At 39.6% G+C, this 27,073-nt stretch overlaps 1 protein-coding gene across 4 annotated transcripts in view; it reads left to right on the forward strand.

Annotated features, from left to right (window-relative positions):
• Nucleotides 1-709: 709 nt before the first annotated feature.
• The window catches only part of CEP120 (centrosomal protein 120), an 83,467-nt gene continuing 57,103 nt past the window's right edge, over nt 710-27,073 (forward strand). The window contains exons 1-5 of one of the 4 annotated variants that reach the window (XM_070793250.1): nt 710-825; nt 1,070-1,148; nt 8,380-8,536; nt 10,087-10,201; nt 15,082-15,223. In XM_070793250.1, coding sequence (XP_070649351.1) covers nt 1,100-1,148; nt 8,380-8,536; nt 10,087-10,201; nt 15,082-15,223 — 463 coding nt within the window. In that variant the 5' untranslated portion in view covers nt 710-825; nt 1,070-1,099. Of the gene's footprint in view, nt 826-888; nt 1,149-8,379; nt 8,537-8,787; nt 8,907-10,086; nt 10,202-15,081; nt 15,224-27,073 lie in introns of those variants that run through there. The other 3 variants (XM_070793251.1, XM_070793252.1, XM_070793253.1) reach the window with 3 other exon arrangements.

Consider the following 27,073-nt stretch of genomic DNA (forward strand, 5'->3'; position numbering starts at 1 on the left):
TTCCTCCTCCTCCCACCGATCCCGCCCAAGAACTAGGTGCTTTCCAAAAGACTTCTAATCTTTCCTAAAATAAAGCCTGAAGTGTGTGGGGGAGAAGGCATGGAAAGGGGGAAATGTCATCTAAAATGAAGCTTTTAGATGCTTTTTAATTTCTGGTTTTGATTTCGCTGGGTAGAAGAACCTATACCTTTAATTTTCCTGCCCACGTGACAATGTTTTTGTTTTAGGGTAGTTTTTACTGTACAGGAAATTCTCAGCGAGCTTACGTCACTGCCAGCAGTTACAGCAGTTACCGTAATGACGCTACTTTAGTTTACAAAGCGTGAAACCTGAGCTGCCGCCAGGTCAATTTTAGTTGATTTTAGAGTTCAGACTTAAATCATTATTTTTCCAGGATTTAACTTTTAAGCAGTATTGACACTGGTGGCCTGAACAGAGCTAGGTTTTTTGGTTTTCTAAATCTATATTGATGTATTTCCCAGGTTTTGTCTAGGACGAAAAGCAGAGAATACAATACATTCGCATTCCATACTGGGGAAGTTCGGGAAGGGGTTACTGCAGTAGTGCGCCTGCGCAGTTGGTCTCCACCAAGTCGCCCGCTTTCTCCGGTCCGGCTAGCAGGGGGCGCTGTGAGGTAACGGCTAGTCTTTTCTTCAGGGCTCTGGAACGTAGCGTAAAAGGGTAGGAGGTGAGGCGGGCTGAGGGGCGTTCTATCCTCGACAGCCCTGATCTCTATCACCCTTTGTCCTCCAGCCTTCCCGGGGCTCTAGGCCTGCGGGCCTGGTTGCTAGGCGGAAGCGGGGAACTGCGGCGGCAGCAGTCCGGGTGTGTGAAAGGTTTTACCCAGGCGGCAAAAGGTCCTCTGGCGGCGGGCTCCTGTCTGCCTGCAGACAGGCCGGGCCGGGTGGACTGGCGGCCCCGGGCCGGGGAGCCTGGCGCGCTGCAGGCCGACCGCTGAGCGGGATCCTGGTGTCCGGGGCTGTGGGAGGGCGGCGGGAGCTTCGCCGGGAGTTCGGGCAGGGGTCGCCGGCTGCCCACCACTCACCCAGGCCCCTCTTCCTCCCAGCAGACCCCCGCCTACCGGCCGCCGACCGCGACCATGGTGTCCAAGTCCGACCAACTGCTCATCGTCGTGTCCATCCTAGAAGGTGAGCTACCGGGGACTTGGCGTTTGCAGCTGCTGCTGCTTAAATGTTAACGGAGTTGTGTGGGACCGAGGCTTTGTTAACCTGAAGAACCCTGTCATCGTCGCTGGTGCGGTCCCCAGAGACTTGTTTGAAGTTGTATGCCGTAAGGTCTGTTGGGCAGGTGATTTAAAAGTCCCCCGAGGGAGTGGGAGTATGAGAGCTATTAAAGTGAAAGTGAAGTCGCTCAGTCGTGTCCGACTCATAGCGACCCCATGGACTACAGCCCACCAGACCCTCCGTCCATGGAATTTTCCAGGCAAGAGTACTGGAGTGGGTGCCATTGCTATTAAGGGAGGTGATATTTATCGTGATTAGCCGTAGACCCAGTGAATGTTGGAGAAAGTTTCCATCAGAAGCAGCATATCGATGCTGCTTATAATAGGAGCTGAAAAGCACCTGGAAAGCACGTTCTGTTCAGCGACCTCCTGGTATCAGTGTTGAGAACTTTGCTTTGACTCAAATACATATTTCTTGCATTTTTCAGAAGTGTTTATGTGTTCTTGCGTTTTCAGATGTCTTTGTGGGGGGCCCTTCCATATATAGCACTCTACTGGGTGCTTAGAGGACTGCAGTTGTCAAGAGGGTCTGTTGCACATGCCCGGAAGTTGGGTTTGTTTGGAGACTCGCTGAGTGTCAGGCACTGTGCTGGGAATAAAAACACAACAGACCTGGTTCCAAAAGCTACTGGTGTAGCCTGAACAATAAATACTTATCAAGGTGTGGAAGAAGGAATGACCACCTCTGTCTGGGAAGCTGGGAACGTTTTTCCCAAAGGAGATGACTTTTTTTTTTTTTTGGTCATAAAGAATGATTAAAAATTTGTCAGGGGGAGAAAAAAGAAAGGAAGGGCATTCCAGGCAAAGGGAAGAGCCAGTGGTGTTTAAGGGATAGTAAAGCTAGACATGTTCTTTGATTGCTTGGATTCAGTGTGGTTGGAGAACAGGAAAGTGGAGGATATAGAAGTTGATGGCTAAATTGAGGTTAGGTTTTGAATAATATGACAAAAAGGAGTCATCTTGAATGGTGAGAGGAATGGCTGGGGACCCCTGCCCTTCAGGGGAGATACTTCACGGAGGCCTGGCACTCTTTGGGAGGTGAGAGGAAAGAAAACATTTGAAGGAGAAGATGGGCCGGAATCCATAGTGTTGGGGAAGATTTAACTGTTAGGTTACTGACTGTTTAAAGACATAGGACTAAAATCCCCTTGTAATTTGGTGAACAAAAAGCTTTTGGACTGTGGCCCATGCTATGAGGTAATAGAAATGTAAGGCACTCTCTTTCCCTTCAAGGTTGTAGGTTCTGTCTCCTTAGGGAGGTCAAATTAATGTGCAGGACATAATATGTTGGGATGTAATGTAAATAAATTAAAAATAAATGATACAGTCTGTAAACACAGGTTTGGGAGGTGGATTAGGTTGATGGCCGAAGTGCCTTGGTTGGTAGGTAATCAAGGATAGAAGAGTCCTAGGCGATTAGACAATTCAGACCACTGTGGGATTGAGTGTGGTGGTTTCCAGAGAGCCTGGAATTGGGAAGGTCAGTTAGGTGTTGCTATAAACATATGCAGACCTCCAAGCTGTTCCTCCTTTTGTGTTTGTATTTCTATTCATTGTAACCACACTGTTGCTTCAAGCCAAGACGCTGGGAGTCAACGTCTTCCTGGGTTCCCTCTCCATCCCCAACATCGAGATGGTCACCAAGTGTTGGATTTTATTTTAAAAATAATAGTAGGTACTTTATATAACTTTTTAAAAGATGTAAACTTTTAAATGAACGAGTTTCCATTGTGGGTGCCTTGCTGTGGGGCTGTCATTATCCCCCTAATCTACTGTAGTAATCTCAGTGGTCTGTTTCATAAATGTTTTCAGAAAACACTGTCCGCCTTACTGTCAGGGGTAACTTCTGAAATGCCAATCTAATTTTCTTAAAGTCCTTTGATGTGCTGAGGGATAAGGTCCTGCTTAGAGTGGCATACATGGCCTTTAGGGTAGACTGGTGACCTCCCTTTTCAGCCTTCTCTCTCCTGCTGTGTGTATTCATATGTTCCCGGTCCTTCAACTATTTGAACTGCTTGCAATTTCTTGGCTATGCTTCTAGAAGTGCTCTTTATTCAAAAGAACATCACTGGGCCTCTACCATGAGCAGACTTTGGGCTAAGTACTAGATTCCACGGATGAGAATGATAAGGGTTTCTGTTTTCAAGATCGTCTTTGTCTTTGTGACGAGGCAGGCACCTGTTGGTCCCATACTTATCCTCTGTTTTCAAGCTAATTGGAAGTTGTAGTTAGGATAGTCTGAAAATATAGGGGTGTTTTTGGACACATATGAAATTCATTTGTGAAGCTTAGTGATCGATTAGAGCAGCCAACAATGATGTCCTGTGAGAGGCCCCTGAGTTCTAATTGGGAGAGCCATGCCCAGTGTGGCAAGACTCTTCATAGGGAGTTTCAGATGAGAACTTTTGGTTGACACTACAGGTTTGCAATCAAGGTCTTTATGACCAGCCTAATTCCTTTTAAGCAGCTTGAACCAGGGTAAGTGGCAGGAGGGATGTACTCATTTAACTGTGGTTAAACGCCCCTCACGGAAACCCCCTCACCAGACCTGCAGACATGCTGGCTGTAAGATGCTTAGTGCTTATTTCTTTTTTAGTGTTGTTTTTTTTTTTTTTTTGCACTGTGTTAAGTCTGTTTCCACTAGACCCTCAACTCTTCAAGAACACATACTCTGTTTTCTTCCTTTTGCATCCCATTTTCTGGCATAAACCTAACCCTGAATATGTCTTCAGCAAACTGAAGGAATGAAGTCAGGCAGTACAGATGAACAGTAATGCATATATTTTAATATTTCCTGATAGTGTATAGCATTGCCATTGAAAATAACATGAATGAATGAATGTGTTTATTTTCCTTTGGCTAATTTGTAAAGTATCCTTTACTCTGTTAGTTCAGTTCAGTCGCTCAGTTGTGTCCAACTCTTTGCGACCCTATGGACTGCAGCATGCCAGCCCTCCCTGTCCATTGCCAACTCCCAGAGTTGACTCAAACTCATGTCCATTGAGTCATGGACGGATGCCATCCAACCATCTCGTCCTCTCTTGTCCCCTTCTCCTTCCGCCTTCAATCTTTCCTAGCATCAGGGTCTTTCAAATGAGTCAGTTCTTCGTATCACATGGCCCAAGTACTGGAGTTTCAGCTTCAGCATCAGTCCTTCCAATGAACATTCAGGACTGATCTCCTTTGGGATGGACTGATGGGTCTCCTTGCAGTCTAACACCTTGTGGCTCTCCAGCACCACGGCTCAAAAGCATCAGTTCTTCGGCGCTCAGCTTTCCGTGTAGTCCCACTCTCACATCCATACATGACCACTGGAAGAACCACAGCCTTGACTAGACGGACCTTTGTTGGCAAAGTAAGGTCTCTGCTTTTGAATATGCTGTCTAGGTTGGTCATAACTTTTCTTCCAAGGAGTAAGCATCTTTTAATTTCATGGCTGCAGTCAGTCACCATCTGCAGTGATTTTGGAGCCCCCCAAAATAAAGTCTGACACTGTTTCCACTGTTTCCCCATCTATTTCCCATGAAGTGATGGGACCAGATGCCATGATCTTAGTTTTCTGAATGTTGAATTTTAAGCCAACTTTTTCACTTTCCTTTCACTTTCATCAAGAGGCTCTTTAGTTCTTCTTCGCTTTCTGCCATAAGGGTGGTGTCATCTGCATATCTGAGATAATTAATATTTCTCCCAGCAATCTTGATTCCAGCTTGTGCTTCTTCCAGCCCAGTGTTTCTCATGATGTACTGTGCATAAAAGTTAAATAAGCAGGGTGACAATATGCAGCCTTGACGTACTCCTTTTCCTATTTGGAACCAGTCTGTTGTTCCATGTCCAGTTCTAACTGTTGCTTCTTGACCTGCATACAAATTTCTCAGGAGGCAGGTCAGGTGGTCTAGTATTCCCATCTCTTTGAGAATTTTCTATTTTTTTTGTGATCCACACGGTCAAAGGCTTCGGCATAGTCAATAAAGCTGAAGTAGATGTTTTTCTGGAACACTCTTGCTTTTCTGATGATCCAGTGGATGTTGGCAATTTGATCTATGGTTCTTCTGCCTTTTCTAAATCCAGCTTGAACATCTGGAAGTTCATGGCTCACGTACTGTTGAAGCCTGGCTTGGAGAATTTTGAGCATTACTTTACTAGTGTGTGAGTCGAGTGTAATTGTGCTGTAGTTTGAGCATTCATTGGCATTGCCTTTCTTTGGGATTGGAATGAAAGGTGACCTTTTCCAGTCCTGTAGCCACTGCTGAGTTTTTCAAATTTGCTGGCATATTGAGTGCAGTACTTTCCCAAATTCATCTTTTAGAATTTGAGATAGCTCAACTGGAATTCCATCATCTCCACTAGCTTTGTTCATAGTGATGCTTCCTAAGGCCCACTTGACTTCACGTTCCAGGATGTCTGGCTCTAGGTGAGTGATCACACCATCGTGATTATCTGGGTCGTGAAGATCTTTTTTGTATAGTTCTGTGTATTCTTGCCACTTCTTCTTAATATCTTCTGCTTCTGTTAGGTCCTACCATCTCCAGTTTTCTTGAAGAGATCTCTAGACTTTCCCATTCTATTGTTTTCCTCTCTTTCTTTGCACTGATAGCTGAGGAAGGCTTTCTTATCTGTTCTTGCTATTCTTTGGAACTCTGCATTCATATGGGCATATCTTTCCTTTTCTCCTTTGCCTTTCGCTTCTCTTCTATTCACAGCTATTTGTTAGGCCTCCTCAGACAACCATTTTGCCTTTTTGCATTTCTTTTCCTTGGGGATGGTCTTGATCCCTGCCTTCTGTATAATGTCATGAACCTCCATCCATAGTTCTTCAGGCACTCTATCAGATCTAAAACCTTGAATCTATTTGTCACTTCCACTGTATAATTGTAAGGGATTTGGTCATAATTAGGTCATACCTGAATGGTCTAGTGGTTTTCCCTACTTTCTTCAATTTAAGTCTGAATTTGGCAATAAGGAGTTCATGGTCTGTGCCACAATCTTGTTTTTGCTGACTGTATGGAACTTCTCCATCTTTGGCTGCAGAGAATATAATCAATCTGATTTTGGTATTGACCATCTGGTAATGTCCACGTGTAGAGCCTTCCCTTGTGTTGTTGGAAGAGGGTGTTTGCTATGACCAGTGTGTTCTCTTGGCAAAACTCTGTTAGTCTTTGCCCTGCTTCATTCTGTACTCCAAGGCCAAATTTGCCTGTTACTCCAGATATTTCTTGACTTCCTACTTTTGCATTCCAGTCCCCTATAATGAAAAAGACATCTTTTTTGGGTGTTAGTTGTAGAAGGTCTTGTAGGTCTTCATAGAACTGTTCAGCTTCTTTAGCATTACTGGTCAGGGCATAGACTTGGATTACTGTGATATTGAATGGTTTGCTTTGGAAATGAACAGAGATCATTCTGTCATTTTTGAGATTGTATCCAAGTACTGCATTTCGGACTCTTTTTGACAATGATGGTTACTCCATTTCTTCTAAGGGATTCTTGCCCACAGTAATAGATGTAATTGTCTTCTGAGTTAAATTGTCGTCTGAGTTAAATTCACCCATTCCAGTCCATTTTAATTCTCTTGATTCCTAAAATGTGGATGTTCACTCTTGCCATCTCCTGTTTGACCACCTCCAGTTTGCCTTGATTCATGGACCTAACATTCCAGGTTCCTATGCATTATTGCTCTTTACAGCATCGGACTTTACTTCCATCACCAATCACATCCACAACTGGGTGTTGTTTGTGCTTTGGCTCTGTCTCTTCATTCTTTCTGGAGTTATTTCTCCACTGATCTCCAGTAGCATATTGGGCACCTACTGACCTGGGTGGTTCATCTTTCGGCGTCCTATCTTTTTGCCTTTTCATACTCTTCATGGGGTTCTCAAGGCAAGAATACTGAAGTGGTTTACCATTCCCTTCTCCAGTGGACCATGCTTTGTCAGAACTCTCCACCGTGACCTGTTTGTCTTGGGTGGCCCTACACAGCATGGCGCTCATGGTTTCACTGAGTTAGACAAGGCTGTGGTCCATGTGGTCACATTGATCCTGTTACTGTGTTAACAGGAAAATTAAGATTCAGGTAAATTTGTTTTTGCTAATTTGATTATTTCTTAACTCTCCAGATAACCTGTTCTATATTAAATACTGGTATTAGTTGTTGTTCAGTTGCTCTGTCCTGTCTGACTCTTTGCGACCCCATGGAGTCAGCATGACAAGCTTCCGTGTCCTTCACTATCTCTCAGAATTTGCTCAAACTCATTACCATTGAGTCAGTGATGCCATCCAACCATCTTGTCCTCTGTTGCCCCCTATGCCTCCTGTCCTCAATCTTTGCCAGCATCAGGGAGTCACCTCTTCGTTTCAGGTGGCAAAGGTATTGGAGCTTCAGCTTCAGCATCAATCCTTCTAATGAATATTTAGGGTTGATTTCCTCTAGGATTGACTGCTTTGATCTCATTGCTATCCAAGGGACTCTCAAGAGTCTTCTCCAGCACCACAGTTTGAAAGCATCAGTTCTTCAGTGCTCAGACTTCTTTATGGTCCAGCTCTCACATCCATACTTGACTACTGGAAAAACCATAGCTTTGACTAGATGGACCTTTGTTGGCAAAGTGATGTTTCTGCTTTTTAATATGCTGTCTAGGTTGGTCATCGGTTTTCTTCCAAGGAATAAGCATCTTTTAATTTTGTGGCTGCAGTCACTGTCTGCAGTGATTTTAGTAATATCTAAAATTGGTATAATCACATTTTTAACACTTTAATTCTGAATGTTATTGAGATCATTGCTGCTCAAAGTGTGAACCAAGAACAACACCGTTGACATCTCCTGGGATCTTGTTAGAAATGCAGAATCCTGGGCCCATCCCAGACCAGTTGAACCAGAATCTACATTTTACAGGACCTTGGCTGATTCATTGCACATTAGTGTTAGAGAAGCACTAATTTATTAATTACAGCTTCCAATTTGACTAATGTTTTTATGAATCATGAATTTGAGTATATATGTGAGTATGTGCTAGTGAGTTAGTTTATGGAATACATGATAAGTTAACCACTGTTAACATGTCAGTTTTTAAAACTTACATGCCAAGGGACCGTATTTGATTTTTGTACACTTCCAGTTAACCTGTACAGTCTTTTTTTTCTAGGTCGCCATTTCCCCAAACGTCCAAAACATATGCTTATAGTAGAAGCAAAGTTTGATGGAGAGCAGTTGGCTACTGATCCTGTGGACCATACAGACCAGCCGGAATTTGCTACTGAGTTAGCCTGGGAAATTGACAGGAAAGCACTTCATCAGCACAGGTGACTGTTATTTTCAATCTGTTCAGCTGTTGTTTCAATTTGTGATGTGTGTGTGTGCACGCACATGTGTGCATGCTTGAAGGTACTGTGCTGTGCTTAGTTGCTCAGTCATGTCCAACTCTTTGTGGTCTATGGACCACCAGGCTCCTCTGCCATGGGGATTCTCCAGGCAAGAATACTGGAGTGGGTTGCCATGCCCTCTAGGGGATCTTCCCAACCCAGGGATTGAACTGGGGTTTCCTGCATTGCAGGTGGATTCTTTACCATCTGAGCCACCAGGGAAGCCCAAGAATACTGGAGTGGGTAGCCTATCCCTTCTCCAAGGGAACTTCCTGACCCAGGAATGGAACTGGGGTCTCGTGCATTGCAGGTGGGTTCTTTACCAGCGGAGCTACTGTATATGTGTGTGTGTGTGTGTGTATATATATCTAGGTAGGCTTCCCTGGTAGCTCAGGTGGTAAAGAATCCGCCTGCAGTGCAGGAAACCTGGGTTTGATTGGGAAGATCCCCTGGATTAGTCCATGAGTTTCTTTGAAATGGTATTAAATTCCTAGAGGAGACTAAAATTTTGCAGTTAATCTTAGTGACTTCTGGAATATCTGCTCAGACAATGTCTTCATATTGAGATACTAGTGCCTGCATTGGTGTTTGTGTATATGATTGTGTTGTTATAAAGTGGCACCACTCTGTATTTAGTAGACTGAGAAAATAACACAGATAAATACATAAATGATGACTTTTGTGCCCAGTCATTCCATTAGATAATGGCAGTGATGGCAAAATCCAGTCAGCTTACTATGTATGTAGGGGTTCCAGACTCAAAAGAAGCCATGTTGCATAAGTCAAGCTCATGCTTACATGACCTTATCATGTATTACACTGAATTGTTTTTAACTTAATTTTAATGATCTACAATGTTATGACATTTAATTCTTAAGTTTCTTTCATTTTTTTTTTTTTAGCAACAAAGAGAGTTATAAGCATATAAATAGGGACTTCCCTTCCAGTGCAGGGGTGCAGGTTCCATCCCTAGTCTGGGAGCTAAGATCCATGCCTCAGGGCCATAAAACTAAAACGTTAAACAGAAGCAATATTGTAACAGATTCAATAAAGATTTCTTTCATCTACATAAAAAAAACCTAAATAAAAGGCATATATATGTGTTTTTGAAGCTTTATGTGTGTAAGTCTAAGAAAAACAATTTAAAATCAGTCTTGAGGATTAATGGTAATTTTTGACTTTGAAAACATTCTGTGTGTCACAGAAGCTTGAGAAACATTGACCTAGATGTTAGCTTCTTGGATGAGAGAGACTTAAATGTTTTTTTTTTTTTCACATGTTTTGTGTATAGTTGGTATATAGATAAGTAGACATAATTAATAGTTCATGGAAGTTGAAGAGTTTTTTAGAAAGCACAGAACAGGTATAGGTTATCCAACAAAATAATAGTTGTCTTGAATAGTAGTAGTAAGTAGGTTTTTCAAAGCAAATAGAAAGTTCAGTATTAAGCAAAAGTGATTTTATTTATCACATGAATTGTTATGTTACAGGCTACAGCGTACTCCTATCAAACTGCAGTGTTTTGCCTTGGATCCTTCAACTTCAGCCAGAGAAACTATTGGTTACGTTGTTCTAGACTTAAGAACTGCTCAAGAAACAAAGCAGGTACTGAGCTTTTGATGTTTTGTTATGGACTCTGCCAAACAGTTGGTTATTTTCAGTAGATAAGAGATTGATGGAAAGGACATGGACTGTTAGACCTAATAGATCATGGGCTCGTACCATGGTATATGGTATGGTAGTTCTTAGTTCTTAAGGTGAATTGGGTTTAGAAAATCCTGACCTTTTGATCCTTCCTTTGACCTAGACGTATCTCTCAAAGAAACTTCTGAGTTCACATCTGTGTTCAAGTTGCTATTACCTTTACGTTTAACGTGTTCAGCTCCTGCACTTCACCTTCAAAGTGCTCCTCTTAGAGTTCCTTGCTTCAATGATGGTCACTGCTCTCCTTCTAGACGTCTTCCTTGACGCTTCCCTTTCCTGGCCTCCAGAGCCAACCCTTTCCAGTTGGTTTTCCCTCCTGATCCATCTAATATCCTGCATTTCATGCTGCCATCTCAAACTTAAGGCACTTACCGAGGCTGTCATGTTGTTCAGTCACTAAGTCATGTCCAACTCTTTGTGACCCCCATGGACTGCATCACATCAGGCTTCCCTGTCCTTCATTATCTCCCAAAGTTTGCTCAGATTCATGTCCATTGAGTCGGTGATGCTATCTAACCATTTCATCCTCTGCTGTGCTCTTCTCTTTTTGCCTTCAATTGTTGCCAGCATCAGGGTCTTTTCCAGTGAGTCATGTCTTCACATCACATGGCCACAGTATTGGAGCTTCAGTTTCAGCACAGTCCTTCTAGTGAATATTCAGGGTTGATTTCCTTTAGGATTGACTGGTTTGATCTCCTTGCAGTCCAACAACGGAATCTCAAGAGTCTTCTCCAGCACCATAATTCAAAGGCATCAATTTTTTGGCACTCAGCCTTCTTTATGGTCCAACTCCCTCTTCCATACATGACAACTGGAAAAATCATCGCTTTGGCTATATGGACCTTTATTGTCAAAGTGATGTCTCTGCTTTTTAATACACTGTCAAGGTTTGTCATTCCTTTCCTTCCAAGGAGCAAGCATCTTTTAATTTCATGGCTGAAGTCCCCTTCTTCAGTGATTTTGTAGCCCAAGAAAATAAAGTCTGTCACTGCTTCCATTTTTTCCCCCTTCTATTTGCCATGAAGTGGTGGGACCAGATACTATGATTTTTGCTTTTTGAATGTTGAGAGTTAAGCCAGCTTTTTCACTCTTCCCTTTCACCCTCATCAAGAGGCTCTTTAGTTCTTCTCTTTCTGCCATTAGAGTGGTATCGTCTGCATGTCTGAGGTTGTTTATTTCTCATGGCAGTCTTGATTCCAGCTTGTGATCCATCCAGCCTGGCATTTCACATAATGTACTCTGCATATAAGTTAAATAAACAGGGTGACAATTTACAGCCTTATTGTACTCCTTTCCCAGTTTTGAATCAGTCAATTGTTCCCTGTAAGATTCTGACTGTTGCGTCCGAACCCGCATACAGGTTTCTCAGGAGACGGGTAAGGTGGTCTGGTATTTCCATCTCTTTAAGAATTTTCCACAGTTTGTTATGATCCATGCAGTCAAAGACTTTAGCCTGGTTAATGAAGCAGCGGTAGATTTTTTCTTGAATTCCCTTGCTTTGTCTACGTTCCAACAAATGTTGGCAATTTAATCTCTGGTTCCTTTGCCTTTTCTAAACCCAGCTTGTATGTCTGGAAATTCTTGGTTCACATACTGCAGAAGCCTTGCTTGAAGGATTTTGAGCATAACCTTACTAGCATGCTAAATAAATGCAATTATACCCTAATTTGTACGTTCTTTGGCACTGCCTTTCTTTGGGATTGTAATGAAAGCTGACCTTTCCCAGTCCTGTGGCCATTGCTGAGTTTTCCAAATTTGCTGACATATTGAGTGCAGCAGTGAGACATATTTAACAACATCATCTTTTAGGATTTGAAATAGCTCAGTTGGAATTCCATCACCTCCACTAGCCTTGTTTGTAGTGTTTCTTCCTAAGGCCCACTTAACTTCAGACTCCAGCATGTCAGGTTCTAGGTGAGTGACCACACCATTGTGGTTATCTGGGTCATTAAGATTTTTTTCTATTGTTCTTCTGTGTATTCTTGTCACTTCTTTTAAATCTCTTCTGCCTCTGTTAGGCCCTTACTGTTTTGTCTTTTATTGTGCCCATCCTTGCATGAAATATTCCCTTGGTATCTCTGATTTTCTTGAAGAGATCCCTAGTCTTGCCCATTCTGTTGTTTTCCTCTACTTCTTTGCATGGTTCATTTAAGCCCTTATTATCTCTCCTTGCTATTCTCTGGGAACTCTGCATTCAGTTGGGTGTACCTTTCCCATTCTTGCTTTTTGCTTCTCTCCTTTCCTCAGCTATGTGTAAAGCCTCCTTAGACAACCACTTTGCCTTCTTGCATTTCTTTTTCTTTGAGATAATTTTGGTCACTAACTCCTGTACAATGTTACGAACCTCTGTCCATAGTTCTTCAGGCAGTCTGTCAGATCTAATCCCTTGAGTCTCTTCATCGCCTCCACTGAATAATCATAAGGGATTTGAATTAGGTCATACCTGAATGGCCTAGTGGTTTTCCCTACTTCTTTCTGTTTAAACCTGAATTTTGCCGGCTTTCCTAGCATCCATCTAATTGGCGTTCCGGCTTCCTGCTGCTTGCATGCCTTTTGTATTAAGAGTAAGGGAACTTCGTGAAACACATTTGTTATGTAAATAGTATTCCCTTGGCAAGATGGTAAAACGACTCAGGGTCTTGATTATGCTTTTGTTATTGAAAGTCTTTTAAAGTATCTTTCAACTTTTTTTGTATGTTATTGACTTTAGAAGTTCTTAGTTTCAGTTTTTCTTAATGACATTTTTTGGTCCTACTTTCTCCAGAAAATAAAGTAAAAAAATATTCTCTCTTATTTTAAAGTCCTTGATGGATTTGGATCTTAAATGAGAATTCTGTGAAGAAAAATTTATCTGTTACTGACATTTCTGCTCCTGGTAGAAAAATAAAGGCATACTTCATTTTTATTGCACTTCAGTTTATTGTGCTTCACAGATATGCTTTTTTTTTTTAAACCAATTGTGACAACTGGTTGTCAAGGAGATCTGTTGGAGCCGTTTTCCAGCAGCATTTGCTCACATTTTGGTAACTGGAATATTTCAAACATTTTCATCATTAAAATGATCTGTGATCAGTGATCTCTGATGTTACTATTGTAAGAAGATTATGACTCACTGAAGGCTTAGCTGATAGTTAGCATTTTTTAGCAATAAAGTATTTTTTAAATAAAGTATGTACATTTTTTTTAGGCATAATGCTGCTGCACACTTAAACTACACTATAGTGTAAACAGAACTTCTGTATGCACTGGGAGACCCCAAAACTTCTACGACTCCCTTTATTACAATAGTCAGTTTATTGTGGTCATCTGGGACCCACCTTGCAGTATCTCCAAAAGTATGTGTGTAATTGCAAATAAGGCCGTCAGTCTGGCCCAAATTTGGAACTATTCAAAAGAAACTGAAATGCTTTATAAAAAGGACTTGTTTCTCCTCCATCCTTGGGTCACCTCTCTTCCCACCAAGTCCTGAGAACGGTTTTCCTTCTAGGCTTAGACCCAGAATACCTGTGTAGTTTCTTTGGTTAAAGAGAAGGTAACTCCTCTGAGGAGAAGGATGTCCGAGCCAAACTCTTGCCTCTAAATGCTCTTGGCGTGGCTTTTACCTGGTTAGTCCTTTAGGGCAGTTAGTCTTCATATTGGTGAACAGAGTTAAAAAGGAATGTTTCAAAGTTAGTTTTGGGAAAACTAAATATTGTCTTGCTTAATGTTTTTTGTTTGCCAGCAGAAATATTTGAAGTTGGATAGTAGAATATTTTAATTGCGAGGTAAATTGATTCTCTGTAAATAAACACAAACAGAAGAAACCAGATTTGTTTTCCTGAGTTAATACTAGAAAAATGAAATATATCATAAATTCTGCGAGCAAATAAAAGTCTTTTTTTTTAGGCTAATGCTTAAAGTTAGAAAATATCTGTTACAAATACAACAACAAACTATGAGTTTTTGCCTTAAAAAAAACTTGGTTATGGATTAAAAAAAATACGTATGGTTTATTTCATCCTATTTTACCTATAAACATAGTTTGAATATGAAGCTGCGGTTTTTGGTTTTGATCCCCAGTTCCTTTGCCTTTCTATTACAGTGTTCAGAGTAAGAATGCTGTTTATAGGCACTGGAATGGTGCCCCTGCGCTACTGGTACATGTGAGCATGGGCCATGAGATTTTGCAGGCTGATTGGGGTGTTAGGATTCTTGAGGTTTGAGGGGACGGGGTGGCTATTCAGGTATTTTAGGATTCCTCATTCTGTGAGAAAGCTTTTATATTTTGATATCAGTCAAATACATGGCTCATAACCCAGAGCTCTACCACTGGACCTTACTTTAGTATTTTGTTTGTGCTTTTATTAACACTAAGCTTTTCTTTTCCTGATTTGATATAAACAGAACAAAGCAGAAATGTGGCAGGCAGAAAAGGTATAACAGAAGAAGTGAAAAATGAGCGGTTAGAAACTGGAAAACTGATAGTCTTTGTTGTTGTTATAAGGGATGAAGTAAGACCGATGATATGAGTGAGGATAGAAATACACATACCTGTTGAAGCATAGGAATAAAAACAAGCAAGGCAATCTAAACTTTAGCTTGTTTTTTTTTTCCAACAGGAAACTCAGTTTCCTAAGCAAGATTCATTTCTTTTGAGGAAAATGTGGGGGAAAAATACTTTAAAAGAGGAGGAAGTTCTGAGAAGCTACAGGAAATATATTTACAACCTTATAGAACATTTCCCACTACTGTTTATTTCCTATTAACTATTAAGGAGTTTTGCTTTCTTTGTTACTCTCTAGGCACCAAAATGGTACCAGTTGCTGAGTAATAAATACACCAAGTTCAAGTCTGAGATACAGATAAGCATTGCTTTGGAAACAGACACGAAGGCACCAGTGGACAGTTTTAAAGCAAAGGGAGCCCCTCCTCGTGATGGAAAAGGTTTGTGCATCATCTCTAAGGTTATTCTCTGAGATGTACACCTGTGGACTAGAATTTCAGGAAGGGAGGGGTGGCGGTATTATAGGGAGACAAATGCGAGGGTGTGAACTGATTTTACTCCAGAGCACCAGACAAATGCTGTGACATTGTTACACATGAACACTTGTTTCTCTTTGCTGTTGTCTTCACAAATTAGCAATAAGGAAAGATTGTGTTTTCAGTGTTTGATATACAGCAGAATAAAGCAGAATTTTGTATTGTTTATAAAAATTGCTTCTTAGGAAAATTTTCTTCCTTGGATGAGTGCAGGGAAACCAAAAATGTCTTTATTGGTCTCTATTAACTCAGCTGTAGTTGAAGAAAACCTTCATTTTTTTTCTTTATTTTGTATTTAATAAACTTTTGTTGTTTTAGAGCTTTTTTAGGTTCACAGCAAAATCAAGTGGGAAGTACTGAGTGTTCCCAAATACCTCCCCCCTCCCCCCAGCCCTCCTCACCACTATCAGCATCTCCCACCAGAGTGGTACATTTATACAGTTGATGACCCACACTGACACATCATCACTCAGTGTCCATAATTTATATTAGGGTCTTGGTATTGGACATCCTATAGGTTTTGACAAGTGTGTAATGACACATATCGATGGTTGGAGGATCCTACAGAACCATTTCACCGCCCTGAAGATCTGTTTTCTGTTTGTTCTTCTCTCCTTCCCCTCTCACCCTTGGCCACTACTGATCTTTTTACTGTCTCCATAGTTTTGCTTTTTCTCGAATGTTGTATTGTTGGGATCGTGTAGCATGTGGCTTTTTCAAATTGGCTTCTTTCACTCGGTAGTATGCATTTAGGCTTCTTCCGTGTCATTTTGTGGCTTGATAGGTCATTTCTTTTTAGAGCTGAATAATATGCAATTGTTTGGATGTACCAGTATTTATTTATCCACTCAAGCTATTGAAGAATATCTTAGTTGCTTCCAAGTTGGGGCTCTTAGATATAGAACTATTACAGACATTCTTGTGCAGGCTTTTGAGTGGGCCTGAGTTTTGAGTTCATTTGGGCAAATACCAGACAGCATGATTATTGGATTGTATGGTAACGGCATGCCAAGGTTTATTAACATAAGAAACTGCCATGTAAGAGTGTATGGTAAGAATGTTTAATTTTGTAAGAAACCAACAAACTTTCCTTCTAAAGTGGGTGTACATTTTCCGTTTCCACCAGTAGTGAGTGAGAGTTTCTGTTGCTTCACGTCCCTGACAGCATTTAGTGTTGTCTGTGTTTTGGATTTTGTTCATTTTAGTAGGTACGTAGTGGTGTCTCACTGTTTTATTTGCACTTCTCTAGTGATAAATGATGTTAACATCTTTTCATGTGCTTATTTGCCATCTGTATATCTTCTTAAGTGAGGTGGCTGTTTAGGTTGTTTGCCCATTTTTAAATTTTTTTTTTTTTTTTTTGCATTTTAAGTGTTCTTTGTATATTTTGGATAATAGGCCTTTATCAAATGTCTTTTGCAAATATTTTTTCCATTCTGTGGCTTCTTATTTGTTTGACATTGTCTTTAGCAGAGCAGAAGTTTTAAAATTTTAATGAAATCCTGCTCATCAATTCTTTCACAGATTGTACCTACAGTGTTGTATCTAAAAAATCATTCCATAACTATGGGCATCCAGGTTTTTCCTAGGATGTAATAGGGTTTGGTCTTTTAGGATTTAATAAAGGTTTGTATTTTACACTTAGATCTATGAACCATTTTGAGTTAACTTTTGTGAAGGTTTTGAGGTCATACAGACCTTAAAATAAGTTTGTGTTCATTTTTTTACACGTGGCTGTCCCGTTGTTCTAGGCACCACTTGTTGAAAGACTGTCTGCTCCATTGTGTTGTCTTTGCTACTTTGTCAAACACCTGTTGACAGTGTTTATGTCAGTCTATTTCTGGGCTCTCTGCTTCACTGATCTTTGTGTGTTTCACTAGTACCACACTGTCTTAATTACTGTAGCTTTGTAGTAAGTGTGTAGGTTGAGTGGTATCAGTCGAGTGACTTTGTTCTTCAATATTGAGGTGCCTATTCTGGGTCCTTTGCTTCTCTGTTGAAACTTTAGAATCATTTTGTCCTTATGTCCACAAAATAACTCGTTGGAATTTTGATTGGGATTGTACTGATTGTGTAGATCAAGCTGGAAGGACTGACCTCTTGACAGTATTGAATTGTTCTACTCATAAGCATAGAATTTAGCTTAATTTATTTAGTTCTTTGTTGTTATTTATCACAGCTTTATAGTTTATCTTGTATAGATCTTCTGCATGTTTTGTTAGACTTATTTCTAAGTATATAATTGTTTTGGGTGCTGATGTAAATGATATCTTATTTTGATGGTACATTGAAAAATTTTATTTGATGTTGGAGTATATAGTTGATTTAAAGTTTTGTGTAACTTTCAGGTGTTAGAGCAAAGTGGTTCAGTTATATGTATGCATATATCTGTTTTGCAAATTATTTTCCCATTTAGGTTATTACAGAATATTGAGTAGAGTTCCCTGTGCTATACAGTAGTTCCTTGTTGATCATCTGTTTTAATTATAGTGTGTTTATTTAAAATTTGGGATTTTAAATAAATCCACCTTATCCCCAATTCCCAGTTTCTCTCCCTCCCACCTTTCCCCTGGTAAGCATGAGTCAATTTTTCTATGTTTGTGAGTGTTAAGTTCAATTGTATAATTTTTTTCAGTTTCTGCAATAAGGGGAATTGTATAATATTAGTCTTTGTCTGACTTCACTTAGGATGGTAATCTCTATAAATAGCATTATTTCATTCTTCTTAATGGCTGATCTACTGCATGTACATACTCTATCTGTCTTTATCCATTCCTCTGTCAGTGGACCTTGGGTTGCTTCCATGTCTTGGCTCTTGTAAATAGTGCTGCAGTGAACATGGGGTGCATGTATCTTCTCAAATTATGGTTTTCTCTGAATATATATATGCCCAGGAGTGGCTTCCCCTGTGGTGCTAGTGGTAAAGAACCCGCCCGCCTGTTTAAGAGACGTAGAGACAGGGGTTTGATCTCTGGGTTGGAAAGGTTCCCTGGAGGAGGGCATGGCAACCCACTTCAGTATTCTTGCCTGGAGGATCTCATGGACAGCGGAGGCTGGCAGGCTGCCGTCCATGGGGTTGCAAAGAGATGGACACGACTGAGCGGCTTCACATGCACATAGGCACACACGTGCCCAGGAGTGGGACTGCTGGGTCATGTGGTAGCTCTATCTTAGTTTTTTAAGGGATCTCCATACTGTTCTCCATAGTGGCTGTATTACTTAATATTCCTAGGAAAACACTGTAGAAGGGTTCCCTTTTCTCTAAACCCTCTCCAGCATTTATTGTTTATAGACTTTTTTTAATTAATTTTTTTATTGAAGGATAATTTCTTTACAGAATTTTGTTGTTTTCTGTCAAACCTCAACATGAATCAGCAATAGGTATACATATATCGCCTCCCTTTTGAACCTCTCTCCCATCTCCCTCCCTATCCCAGCCCTCTAAGTTGATGCAGAGCCCCTGTTTGAGTTTCCTGAGCCATACAGCAAATTCCCATTGGCTGTCTATTTTATGTATGGTAATGTAAGTTTCCCTGTTACTCTTTCCATACATCTCACCCTCTCCTTCCCTCTCCCCATGTCCATAAATCTATTCTCTATGTCTGCTTCTCCATTGCTGCCCTGAAAATAAGTCCTTCAGTATCATTCTTCTAGATTCTGTATATGTGTTCAGTTCACTTCACTCACTCAGTCGTTTCTGACTCTTTGTGACCCCGTGGACTGCAGCACGCCAGGCTTCCCTGTCTATCACCAATTCCCAGAGCTTACTCAAACTCATGTCAGTCGAGTTGGTGATGCCATCCAACCATCTCATCCTTTGTCATCCCCTTCTCCTCCTGCCTTCAGTCTTTCCCAGCATCAAGGCCTTTTCAAATGAGTCAATTCTTCGCATCAGGTGGCAAAAATATTGGAGTTTCAGCTTCAGCGTCAGTCCTTCCAATGAATATTCAGGGCTGATTTCCTTTAGGATTGACTGGTTGGATCTCCTTGCAGTCCAAGGGACTCTCAAGAGTCTTCTGCAGCACTACAGTTTAAAAGCTTCAGTTCTTCAGCACACAGCTTTGTTTATAGTCCAACTCTCACATCCATACATGACTATTGGAAAAACCATAGCTGTGACTAGATGGACCTTTGTGGCAAAGTAATGTCTCTGCTTTTTAATATGCCGTCTAGGTTGGTTATAACTTTCCTTCCAAGGAGTGTCTTTTAATTTCATGGCTGCAGTCACCATATGTGGTCATTTTAGCTCCCAAAAATAAAGTCTCTCACTGTTTCCACTGTTTCCCCATCTATTTGCCATGAAGTGATGGGATCAGATGCTGTGATCTTAGTTTTCTGAATGTTGAGTTTTAAGCCAACTTTTTAAAAGAGGCTCTTTAGTTCTTCATTTTCTGCCTTAAGGGTGGTGTCATCTGCACATCTGAGGTTATTGATATTTCTCCTGGCAATCTTGAGTCCAGCTTGTGCTTCATCCAGCCCAGCGTTTCTCTTGATGTACTCTGCATAGAAGTTAAATAAGCAGGGTGACAATATACAGCCTTGCTGCTAAGTCACTTCAGTCGTGTCCGACTCCGTGTGACCCCATAGACGGCAGCCCACTAGGCTCCCCCATTCCTGGGATTCTCCAGGCAAGAACACTGGAGTGGGTTGCCATTTCCTTCTCCAATGCATGAAAGTGAAAAGTGAAAGTGAAGTCACTCAGTCGTGTCTGACTTATAGCGACCCCATGGACTACAGCCTACCAGGCTCCTCCATCCATGGGATTTTCCAGGCAAGAGTACTGGAGTGGGGTGCCATTGCCTTCTCTGTATACAGCCTTGAGGTACTCCTTTTCCTATTTGGAACTAGTCTGTTGTTCCATGTCCAGTTCTAACTGTTATATATGCACTAGAATATGATATTTATCTTTCTGTTTTTGACTCATTTCACTCTGTATAATAGATTCTAGGATCATCCATCTCATCAGAACTGACTCAAATGCATTCCTTTTTATGGCTGCATAATATTCCATTGTGTATATGTACCACAACTTCTTTATCCATCCATCTGTTGATGGACATCTACATTGCTTCAGTGTTCTAGCTATTGTAAATAGTGCTGCAATGGAACAATGGGATACATGTGTTTTTTCAGTTTTGGTCTCCTCAGGGTATATGCCTAGGAGTGGAATTGGTAGGTCATATGGTGGTTTTATTCCTAGTGTTTTAAGGAATTGCCATACCGTCTTCCATAGTGGCTGTATCAATTTACGTACCCACCAACAGTGCAAGAGTGTTCCCTTTTCTCCACACCCTCTCCAGCATTTATTGTTTGTAGACTTGTTGATGATGGCCATTCTGACCAGTGTGAGGTGATATCTCATTGTGGTTTTGATTTGCTTTTCTCTAATAATGAGCGATGTTGAGCATCTTTTCATGTGTTTTTTAGCCATCTGTATGTCTTCTTTGGAGAAATGTCTGTTTAGGTCTTTTCCCCACTTTTTGATTGGGTGGGTTGTTTTCCTGGCTTTGAGTTGTGTGAGCTGCTTGTATATTTTGGAAATTAATTTTTTCAGTTGTTTCATTTGCTATTTTTATCTCCCATTCTGAGGGTTGTCTTTTCGTCTTGCTTATAGTTTCCTTTGCTGTGCAAAAGCTTTTAAGTTTAATCAGGTCCCACTTGTTTACTTTTGTTTTTATTTCTGTTACTCTAGGAGGTGGATCACAGAGGATCTTGCTTTATATGTCCTCGAGTGATCTGCCTATGTTTTCCTCTAAGAGTTTTATAGTTTCTGGTCTTATATTTAGGTCTTTAATACATTTTGAGTTTATCTTTGTGTGGTGTTAGGAAGTGTTCTAATTTCATTCTTTTACATGTAGCTATCCAGTTTTCCCAGCACCATTTATTGAAGAGGCTATCTTTGCCCCATTGTATATCTTGTTTGTCAAAAATAAGGTCCCCATAGGTGCATGGGTTTATTTCTTGGCTTTCTATCTTGTTTCATTGGCCTATATTTCTGTTTTTGTGCCAGTACCATACAGTCTTGATGACTGTAGCTTTGAAGTGTAATACTGTAGCTTTGAAGTCAGGAAGGTTGATTCCTTCAGCTCCATTCTTCCTTCTCAAGACTGCTTTGGCCATTTGGAGTCTTTGTGTTTCCATATGAATTGTGAAATTTTTTGTTCTACTTCTGTGAAAAATGCCATTGGTAATTTGTTGGGAACGCATTGAATCTGTAGATTGCATTTGGTAGTATAGTCATTTCCACAATATTGATTCTTCCTACCCAGGAATATGGAATTTGTTTATGTTGTCTTTGATTTCTTTTATTAATGTCTTATAATTTTCTGTGTACAGTTTTTTTGTCTCCCTAGGTAAGTTTATTCCTAGATATTTAACTCTTTTTGTTGCAGTGGTGAATAGGATTGATTCCTTAATTCCTTTCTGATTTTTTATTGTTAGTATATAGAAATGCTAGTGAATTCTGTGTATTGATTTTGTATCCTGCAGCTTTGGTAAATTCACTGATTAGCTCTAGTAATTTTCTGTTACTATCTTTAGGGTTTTCTATGTATAATATCATGTCATGTGCAAACAGTGAGAGCTTTACTTCTTTTCTGATCTGGATTCCTTTTATTTCTTTTTCTTCTCTGATTGCTGTAGCTAGGACATCCAGAACCATGTTGAATAATAGTGGTGAAAGTGGACACTCTTGTCTTGTTCCTGATGTTAGGGGGAATGCTTTCAGTTTTTCACCATTGAGAATAATGTTTGCTGTAGGCTTATCATATATTTTCCCTTTACTATGTTGAGGTAGGTTCCTTCTGTGCCCATTTTTTGAAAAGTTTTCATCATAAATGGGTGCTGAATTTTGTCAAAGGCTTTTTCTGCATCTATTGAGATGATCATATGGTTTTTATCTTTCAATTTGTTAATATGGTGTATCGCATGGATTGATTTGTGTATATTGAAGAATCCTTGCATGCCTGGAATAAACCCAGCTTGATCATGGTGTATGAGCATTTTGATGTGTTGCTGAATTCTGTTTGCTAAAATTTTCCTGAGGATTTTTACATCTATGTTCATCAGTGATACTGGCCTGCAGTTTTCTTTTGTTGTGTTGTCTTTGCCTGGTTTTGGTATCAGGGTGATGGTGGCCTCGTAGAATGAGTGTGGAGGTGTTCCTTCCTCTGCAATGTTTTGAAAGAGTTTTAGAAGGATAGGCATTAGCTCTTCTCTAAATGATAGAATTCTCTTGTGAAAATATCTGGTCCTGGGCTTTTGTTTTGGGGGAGTTTTTGATCACAGCTTCAGTTTCAGTGCTTGTAATTGAGCTGCTCATAATTTCTATTTCTTGTTTGTTCAGTGTTGGAAGATTGATCTTTTCTAAGAATCTGTCCATTTCTTCCAGGTTATCCATTTTATTGTCATATAGTTGTTCATAATACTCTCTTAAAGTCCTTTGTATTTCTTCATTGTCTGTTGTAACCTGTCCTTTTTCATTTCTAATTGTGTTGATTTGATTCTTCTCTCTTGCTCTTGATGAGTCTGGTTAAAGATGTCTCAATTTTGTTTATCTTCTCAAACAACCAGCTTTTAGTTTTATTAATCTTTACTATTGTTTCTTTTATTTCTTTTTCATTTATTTCTGCTCAGATCTTTATGATTTCTTTCCTTCTACTAATTTGGGGTTTTTTTGTTCTTCTTTTTCCAGTTGTTTTAGGTGTAAAGTTAGGTTGTCTATTTGATGTTATTCTTGTTTCTTGAGGTAGGATTGTATTGCTATAAACTTCCCTCTTAGAACTGCTTTTGCTGCATCCCATAGGTTTTGAGTTGTCATGTTTTCATTGTCATTTGTTTCTAGAAATTATTTTATTTCCTTTTTGATTTCTTCAGTAACCTGTGGCTTATTTAGAAACGTGTTGTTTAATCCCCATGTGTTTGCGTTTCTTACAGTTTTTTTCCTGTAATTGATATCCAGTCTCATAGCATCGTGGTTGGAAGATGCTTGATACGATTTGAGTTTTCTTAAATTTACTGAGGTTTGATTTGTGACCCAAGATATGGTCTTTCCCGGAGAATGTTCCATGTGCACTTGAGAAGAAGGTGTATTCTTCTGCATTTTGTTGCAATGTCCTGAAGATACAATCAATGAGATCCATTTCATCTAATGTATCATTTAAGACTTGTGCTTCCTTATTAATTTTCTGTTTTGATGATGTGTCCATTGGTGTGAGTGGGGTGTTAAAGTCTCCTAGTATTATGGTGTTACTGTCAGTTTCTCCTTTTATGTCTGTTAGTGTTTGTCTTATGTATTGAGGTGCTCCTGTGCTGGGTGCATATGTATTTATGGTTGTTAAGTCTTATTGGATTGATCCCTCGATTATTATGTAGTGTCCTTCCTTATCTCTTGTAATATTCTTTAAGATCTATTTTGTCTGATATGAGGATTGCTACACCAGCTTTCTTTTGCTTCCCATTTGCGTGGAATATATTTTTCCATCCTCTCACTTTCAGTCTATACGTGTCTTTATGTCTGAAGTGGGTTTCTGGTAGACAGCATATATATGTATCTTGTTTTTGTATCTATTCAGCCAGTCTGTGTCTTTTGGTTGGATCATTTAATCCGTTTACATTTAAAGTAATTATTGATACATGTGTTCCTATTGGCATTTTCATAATGATTTGGGGTTGACTTTGTAGATCTTTTTTCTTTTCTTGTATTTCTTGACTGTATAAGTCCCTTTAACATTTGTGGTACAGCTGATTTGGTGGTACTGAATTGTCTTTAACTTTTGCTTATCTGAAAAGCTTTTTATTTTTCCATCAATTTTGAATGAGATTCTTGATGGGTACAGTAATCTTGGTTGTGGATTTTTCCCTTTCAGTACTTTAAATATATCCTACCATTCCCTTCTGGCCTGCAGAGTTTCTGTTGAAAGATCAGCTGTTAAACGTAAGGGGTTTCCCTTGTATGTTACTTGTTGCTTCTCCCTTGCTGCTTTTAATATTCTTTCTTTGTGTTTAGTCTTTGTTAGTTTGATTAATATGTGTCTTGATGTGTTTCTCCTTGGGTTTATCCTTTATAGGAGTCTTTGTGCCTCTTGGACTTGATTGACTATTTCTTTTTCCATGTTTGGGAAATTTTCAACTAAAATGTCTTCAAAAATTTTCTCATACCCTTTCTTTTGCTCTTCTTCTTCTGGCACCCCTATAATTCGAATATTGGTGCATTTGATATTGTCCCAGAGGTCTCTGAGACTGTCCTCAGCTCTTTTCATTCTTTTTACTTTATTCTGCTCTTCAGAAGTTATTTCCACCATTTTTCTTCCAGCTCACTGATTCATTCTTCTGCTTCAGATATTCTGCTATTGATTCCTTCTAGAGTATTTTTAATTTCAGTAATTGTGTTGTCTCTGTATGTTTATTCTTTAATTCTTCTAGGTCTTGGTTAATTCATTCTTACATTTTCTCCATATTGTTTTCAAGATTTTTGATCATACTTATATCATTATTCTGAGTTCTTTTTCAGGTAGTTTGCCTGTTTCCTCTTCATTTATTTGGACTTCTGTGTTTCTAGTGTGTTCCTTTATTTGTGTAGTATTTCTCTGCCTTTTCTTTTTTTTTTAACTTATAGTGTTTGAGGTCTCCTTTTCCCAGGCTTCAAGGTTGAATTCTTTCCTCCTTTTGGTTTCTACCCTCTTTAGGTTGGTCCAGTGGTTTTTGTAAGCTTTGGGTAGGGTATGATTTTTGTTTGTTTTTCCTCTGCTGGGGAAGGCTGAGTGAGGTGGTAATCCTGTCTGCTGATGATTGGGTTTATTTTTTTGTTTGTTGTTTAGATGAGGCGTCCTGCACAGGATGCTACTGGGAGTTGGGTGATGCTGGGTTGGGTCTTGTATTCTAGTGATTTCCTTTGTGTTTGTTCTCACTGTTTGGTCCTCTCTAAGGTTAGTTATCTGGTAGTCTAGGATCTTGGAGTCAGTGCTCCCACTTCAAAGGCTCAGGGCTTGATCTCTGGTCAGGAATGAAGATTCCACAAGTTTTTTGTTATGGCATTAAGTGAGATTAAAACACATATCCAAAAATGAGAAACCAAAGATAAACCCCAGACAAATGACAGTGACAAAATCAGGCAAATAATAATTAAAATATTTGAATATACACATATACATATACACCCATGAGAAAAGTCAAAACAGTCCAACAAAAATAAAGTATAGTAGATTGACCAGATGAACAAAGGAAATCAGAAACTATATTTACCAGTTAAGAACAAAACTAACTAAAGCACAAACTGGAAAACAAAACTAAAGCTAGGTGCCAAGTGGGTAATAAAGCAATAAAATAAAACTAACAAATATGTTGAGAGGAAGGGAAAGAAAGAAAAGAAAGAAAGAATAGATATGCAAAGTTAAATAGAGGTAGATGAAGAAGATTTATATACATTAAAGTTTAACTGCAAGGGGAAAAGAGCAGTAGGGAAGGCAAACAAAGGAATAAATATAGAAAAAAATATAGGTTTAAAAAAATTAAAAACTAAAATTATAAAAAAGAATAGAAGGAGAAAAAGAAACGGAAGCAGAAAGAAAAAAGGAAAAAAAAAAAAGGAAAACTCCATAGAACTGCAAAAGCCCAATGTAGAGGCAGAGGTTTATATCAGCAATAAAAAGTGTGACTGAATATACACATATACATATTCACTCAATAGCAAAATCAAAACAGTCCAACAAAAATAAAGTACAATAGATTGACCCAGCAAACAAAGGAAACCAAAAATTGTATCTACCAGGGCAAAACTAACTAAAGCACAAACTGGAAATCAAAACTAAAGCAAGGTGCCAATTGGGGAATAAAGCAATGAAAATAAAACTAACCAATATTTTAAGATGAAAGAAAAGAAAAAAATAGATACACAAAGTTAAATAGAGATAGATAAGATTTATATACATTAAAGATTAACTACAAGGGGAAAAGAACAGTAGGAAAAGCAAACAAAGGAATAAATGTAGAAAAAATAATAGGTTTAAAAAATTAGAAATTAAAATTAAAAAAGAAAAATAAAAGGAAAACTCCACAGAATTGCACAAGCCCAGTGTACAGGCAGAGGTTATAACAACCATAAAAAATGTGACTGAGAGGGAAAAAACAAAAAGCTCAAAAGCTTAATTAGATTTCATAGTGTCAATAAAATTGACAACTACAACAGAAGAGGGGAAAAAAAAATCCAAAAGTATCTACAGAACAAGTCAAAACATAAGAATAATTAATGTTTTTCTTAAGTCACTGCTGTCGGAGTCTTTTTTCTTGCTGGGAGTCACAGTCTACCTCACCTCCCTAGGATGCCCTCCAACACTGCTGACTGATCTCTGAACCTGCTGTGGGGACAACTCAGATTGTAATCTGGTCCTACTCCTGTGTGTTCTTGCCTCCAATGTCCCCAGCTATCAGAACTAGTGTGTTTCTTTTGTGGGAGCTCTCAATGACCTTTTATATATTCCATAGACACAGAGTCTTCCTAGTTGATCACGTGGATTTAATTTGCAGCTTGTATAGCTGGTGGGAAGGTTTTGGGTCTTCTTCTTTAGCCTCACTGCCCCTGGGTTTCAATTGTGATTTTATTTCCAGCTCTGCATGTGGGTTGTCCACTGGGGCTGTTGTCCGCTGTTGCTCCTGAGGCTGCCCTGGAGGACTTGGGTTTGCCCCTGTGAGGGCCAGGTGTAGAGGTGGTGCAGCTGCTTGGGTCGCAGGGGTTCTGGCAGCACCAGGTACTCAGGG

This window comes from Bos indicus, chromosome 7 (genome assembly GCF_029378745.1).
Source record: "Bos indicus isolate NIAB-ARS_2022 breed Sahiwal x Tharparkar chromosome 7, NIAB-ARS_B.indTharparkar_mat_pri_1.0, whole genome shotgun sequence".
In the NCBI taxonomy this organism is placed as follows: Eukaryota; Metazoa; Chordata; class Mammalia; order Artiodactyla; family Bovidae; genus Bos; species Bos indicus.